Source organism: Lagopus leucura, unplaced genomic scaffold, assembly GCF_019238085.1.
Source record: "Lagopus leucura isolate 7727_CA_CO unplaced genomic scaffold, USGS_WTPT01 Super-Scaffold_100004, whole genome shotgun sequence".
In the NCBI taxonomy this organism is placed as follows: Eukaryota; Metazoa; Chordata; class Aves; order Galliformes; family Phasianidae; genus Lagopus; species Lagopus leucura.
In genome coordinates this window covers 47,510,978-47,516,682 of record NW_024962264.1, presented here as the reverse complement: position 1 = coordinate 47,516,682, position 5,705 = coordinate 47,510,978, and the positions used below count along the sequence as shown (strand labels likewise).

General features: G+C 36.5%; 1 protein-coding gene across 1 annotated transcript in view; it reads left to right on the top strand.

The window, feature by feature from the left end:
• Positions 1 to 5,705, top strand: part of GRXCR1 (glutaredoxin and cysteine rich domain containing 1) — a 33,355-nt gene that overhangs the window by 22,239 nt on the left and 5,411 nt on the right. Inside the window, exon 2 of the mRNA XM_042871108.1 lies at positions 2,663 to 2,902. Coding sequence (XP_042727042.1) covers positions 2,663 to 2,902 — 240 coding nt within the window. The remainder of the gene's footprint in view (positions 1 to 2,662; positions 2,903 to 5,705) is intronic.

Genomic DNA, 5,705 nt, shown 5'->3' with positions numbered 1-5,705 from the left:
CTTCCTTCCTTCCTTCCTTCCTTCCTTCCTTCCTTCCTTCCTTCCTTTCTCTCTCTCTCTCTCTTTCTCTCTTAATGAAAAAAGGGCAACTGTTCCTGAGTCACTGAGAATAGCATCTGTGCCAAGAAGCCATGCAGATCATGCGGTTGTTGCTTCCTGCTGGATGGTCCCAAGCAAAATACAAGCTGTTCATACTGATACAATAAAACAGACAGTGACTTTGAATGCTTGTGTGGAAGTTGATAGCAATGTGCTGATAACCTGTGAGCTGTAAATGATGTAGAATACTGTTAATAAAACATTTCTTTTTCCCTCTGAAGCCTTCAATCCCTTGATAGTATTTCTACATGGATACCTTCTTTGGAATATGTTCTTTGGCTTGTGTGTTTGGAAATTTCTGAATTTGACACAAAAGTTGCCCCCTCTGACCAGAGGATTTTCACAGCCTTCAGGTTTCAGTGAGAATCTCACAGGTGTGAGAAAACAGTCAGTGTACGTATGTCACTCCAAACCTTTTGGTTTATGCATCTGTCCAACTCTCACAGCCTAAAGAAAGTTTTACCCTGGTCATTAACCAGAGAATTATCTTCTTTTTAAATACAGCTAAAATTTTCTGTGCAAGTATGAGTCATATAGGATTATTTTAACTTGGATTCTTTACACTAAATTGTAAATATTCATGCCACTTATTTTTTTAGTTTATTTTTGCTTCAGTTCCAGCCTAGGAATGAAAAGCAGAGTGTTATAACATCATTCTGCTGATTTACTTTCAAGAGCATATTCTATCAAATAAATATTACAGGCTGCAACTACTGAAATGGGTAACAAAATACAAATGAACATAGATTATCATTAAGAAAGTAACTCATAAATCTCTCTAATTTTCTTTGCCTCTCTTTTTACAGCGTGGTTCAGGACAGGTGACAGGAATGAGTTTTCCTGATATGATAAAGTCCTGCCTAGGAAAAGTTTTGCATGTTTATAGCACAGAAAAGAAGATGTTTATTAAAATTTTCCTAAATGATTATTTATTTAATGCCCTTGTATTTCTTTGTAGTGAAAACTAGGGTTTTTCTTCACTGTTCCACACTGGGGAAAAATAAAGGGATAAGCATAAAAGTGACTCTGTGTACACACCTTCCACTTGATATCTTTCCAGATCACTTTACAACTTTCCATTTTTTCCATGTCTTCAACTGCTTATTTGTATTCTGCAGGGACACCACAGCCCCGATGGTTTGCTAGATAATGACAGTCTGTAGCTACCCTGTCAGCCCTGCTGTCTGGGAACAAACAGCACTAGAGATTACCGCTATGGAGGAGCATGAATTTCCAACCCTTTGAATAGTTTTGCACTCCAAAATGAATTTTCACTCAAAAGAGTGAGAGCATATGAAAATACCTTTTGAAAGAATGCTGTAAGACCTCCTTTTGGTTACTTCTGAAAAGGATGAACTGTGCATTCCTGTGACCTACTGACTAATTTTTGATGTTCTATGTGGAGTACTTGTCCTTTAAGCAGAGGAAAAGCTAATTCTCTCACTTGGAATGTGTGAATAATATGTGGAAGAAGAGTCAATTCTGCAGGAGAGATATAACAGATTTTAGCTAGAAAATAGGATAGTGAAAAGTAGTTTTCTATTTATAAATTTCTTTCCTAAAGGAAATTAATGCTGACCTATCATAACAAGCCTCTTTTCTGAGATGGGAGATGGGAAATAGGTAAACTACAGACAGAGTCATAGAATTATTAAAGTTGGAAAAGACCTCTAAGATCATCTAGTACAACTGTCCATCTGTTACCAAAATTGCCCACTAAATTGCATATGGTGGCAGTTATAATTCTAGTGATCTATAAGTGATCTGGAAAATTCATATCCCTGCAGCATTTACATTCCTCAAATATCTTCACTGACGAAAGGAAAATCGAACTATAAAAATTATTTTAAGTAACTGTGGAAAAATGTCAAGCCTGCATTGTAACTTACTATGCCCAATTGAATTGAACACTGAATATGCATAAGAAGCACTTTCTTTAGTGCTGGTTGGATTTTATAGTGTTTTGATTGGATACCTCACTAAAAATTAGGGATATATCTGTCACTTCTGCAATCATGATTTAGTTCAGCATGGAGAGACCTAAAATAGGTCAGTGTTGACTCAAGTTTGTTACGAAGTTTTTAGCTCCTTCAAGCTCTTTTCCTTGCCTAAAGGAGACTGTTAATACCTGAACTAGCAGCTCAGATTTAGCATGGCATTAGCAGATCAGTTTGTACAAACAAACAGGACTCATAGTTTTAACAGAATCAGACAGCCCTAAAAACAGTGTTTCTGTTGCATCTTTGAAGAATTTGTGCTTTTGCAAATGAAAATAAACTAACTCAAAGCATCTTTCAGGTTGGGGAATGTGGGTGAATCTGTGCATGCCACAACAGCAAAAGGGCTATTACTTATTAACATCTGGAATCTCATCAGGATCTAAAATATGTCTATTTATTGACAATATTGACAACCTTATGTTGATCAACAGTTTAAACTTTTTTGTGCTTAAATAATATTTTTAATGATATTCCTCAATATTCGCATGCTATTACAGCAGTCAGGGAAATAGACTGTTAATGTTTCATGAACTGCAATGGGAACTAATTTTATTTCTTTCCAGGTGTCCACAGTGCCAGAATTTGGCCGCATAGTAATTTATACCACCAGCCTTCGTGTGGTGAGGACCACTTTTGAAAGATGCGAACTGGTTAGAAAGATATTTCAAAACCACAGAGTTAAATTTGAAGAAAAAAATATTGCTCTGAACAGCGATTATGGAAAAGAACTTGATGAGAGATGCAGGAGGGTGTGTGAAGCCCCATCCCTCCCAGTTGTGTTTATTGATGGCCATTACCTTGGGGTAAGTAAAGCATGAATCAATGAAGTCTATAAGAATAAATGTAAATTGTTATGTTATTAGTGACATTGTTTGCAGTGTTGGAGTGATAGGAACTCTGGTATACACTAGTAGGTTCCATGCAAAGACAGGGCAGCTGGTGAGAGGGAGGGAGGGGAGTAAGATCTAGTAATTTCATCTGAGCTATCCTGAGTTTCTTAAAAAAAACCAACAAACTTATTTTGTAATTGAAACCATGAAAATCTAGAGAAATTGACTTTTTTTCTTCATGAGAAAGATGGCTGACCCAAGAAAATTAATACACACTGCATGATTATTTCATTTAGTAATATCTGCAATGAATATGAGCCTGTCTAGAGGCTTAGGGCTTAAGAGCTTAAGCATGCACTATGTGGTGTATCAAGAAACTATAATCAGCCGAACATTGTTTTAAATACAGAATTGATTAATACCTAAAATCTAGCACTAAAAAGAGAAAAAAACTGCCCAAGGCTGCTCTGTTACAGGAGTAGAAAACTATAATTAAAATTTGTACTTTGTGGCAAGGAAACCACCATTTTGTTCAGGCCTGTTCTTTAGAAATGTTTTCCAGAAACTGAAAAGAATCAGAGTTTTAAAGCAAAAAGAAAAACACATAAAAAAAAACCTCTGTAAAGTGACACACACACACACAAAAATAGTCCGGGAGCTTAGAAAAGGTATTTGTCTCAAGTGGTAAAGAAGTAGCAATTAGCATCAACAGTGAGTCTATGATTTGCAGAGGCAAACTGTATTTAAACACAGCAGGGCTGGTTTTGTTGGTATTATAAAAGATTTAAGTAATGAAATAAAATGCAATCAACAAACAGCACATAATTGATGTTGAGGACGCAAAGAACACTCAGGCACCCTTTATCCCTTTTTCTGGGACACTGGGATTCTGCCAAACTCTCAGTGCTCTACCTTTCCATGAGCAGCTCACTTCTCCAGACAGCTGCAGAACCTGCAGAATGGGCAACGTGCAAGCGAGCATCAGCAGACAGAGAATTTCAGTTCACAGTAGTGACTGCTTTTATCAAAGTTCTGAGACAGACAGCTCTCCATGGCACTGCTACTTTCAAGAGGAGCTTAAAATTCATCAGGATTTGGACTAAGCTTTGCACATCTAATTGGCATGTTAAATATATAAATAAATTAATCCACATAAGCTATGACCAAGTTCAAGAATATCTTGCTCCGGTCCGTTCATCAGAAGATATAATTTAAAATACTGAAATGTGCTGAATAAATTATTTGCTCAGCCTGATTACAGTCATTTTTGTATGATGGATGGCCCATTAATTCACTTTTTTTTTATTATTTTTTTTTTTAGAATAGCAAGGGAAATTTGTTTTTAATGGAGAAGCAAGCAATATAATTTGTTTAAAACTAAGTATTTTGTGTAATATCTTACATAGGTGTAGAAATGAGAAATGAAGGAAAGTAAATGAGGGAACCAGTTGTATAAGGGAGAGATATATCTGGCTGTCAAACTACCTGCTGGCACCAGCAAGTAAAAAATGAAGAAAGAATTCTGGTTTAGAAAACATCCATTACGATATGCAAACTCTATTCATATTGTTTAAGGAAAGAAAAAATATCTGTTGATCTAATAAAAAAGAAAGGAGGACAAAATCAAATCAATGAGGAAGAGATATAATTTGCAGTCCAGTTTGCATGCTGGGAGGGTTACGGTTATTTACCCATTCTTCCAGGATGTGGAAGCAGTCACTCCAGCTAGGCCAGGCTGGACGTGGCTCTGGGTATCCTGATCTAGCACTAGCTGTCCTCATTTGTTCCAGCAGAGTTTGACTAAATGGCCTTTAAGGATCCCTTCCAAACAGATTTTGATTCCGTGATTCTGTCTGATGCCTTGTAGGTGCGGTGGGTATTCGCAGGGCAGCACTGCGCTGTCCTTGTGTTTCAGTAAAGTGTAATTGAGAGCTCAGTACATAATTTAGTCTTGTTGGTGACTGTGGATATTCCTGTAACACCTTTTTGTGACAATTATCTTCTGCAGTACAAATGTACACAGAAATCCAGAAGCCTGGTGTGTTTGTAAATTAATCATGTTTTTTTTTTTTTTTTTTTTTTTACCCTCTCTCTCTTTAATTTTGAATATTTATTTCCTAATAAATCCTTTCCTGAAGGAGATTGTATGTAGTAATACAAAAGAGGATCTATATTGAACCAGGCACCTTTCAATGAATCATAAGGATAAAAAGCATCCTCATTAAAGTATGAACAGTTTTGAAAGGTGACAAGATTATTTTTAATGAGATAAATGTAACAAAAGCACTGAAACAAAGCTTATGATCATGTGACAAAGAACACGGTATTTGAGTTGCTCAGAAAGCTTGATGGGGCTGTGATGTAATGCAAGCTGTGTGGATAAATCGTCACAGGGCTGTGGAATTTATCACGCCTGCACAAGGGGAATGAAACAAAACAGCTTCTTGGGTAGAAAAAAATAAAAACTGTATTTAGTCCCTAGCAAGGGAAGTCCTGTTTGCTGCAGTACTGCAGGTTTATTAATCTCTTTTTTTTTTTTTTTCAAGATTGAATCATTGTATATGTTGATACATGCTCTCTAAAGATCAGTGTTTCAGCAAAATGCAGGCTCTTTCTTTCTGCAGCACGCTCTTTACCATCTGATCCAATTCCCCCCACACCCTTCACCAGGGGCTGTCTCCATCTGAAATGGAATTATGCCATCTGCTGGGATATCAAAGCAGAGTGAAAAATGATTTCCAGAAAGCAGAAAGCAACACAGAAAAAAAAAAAAAAA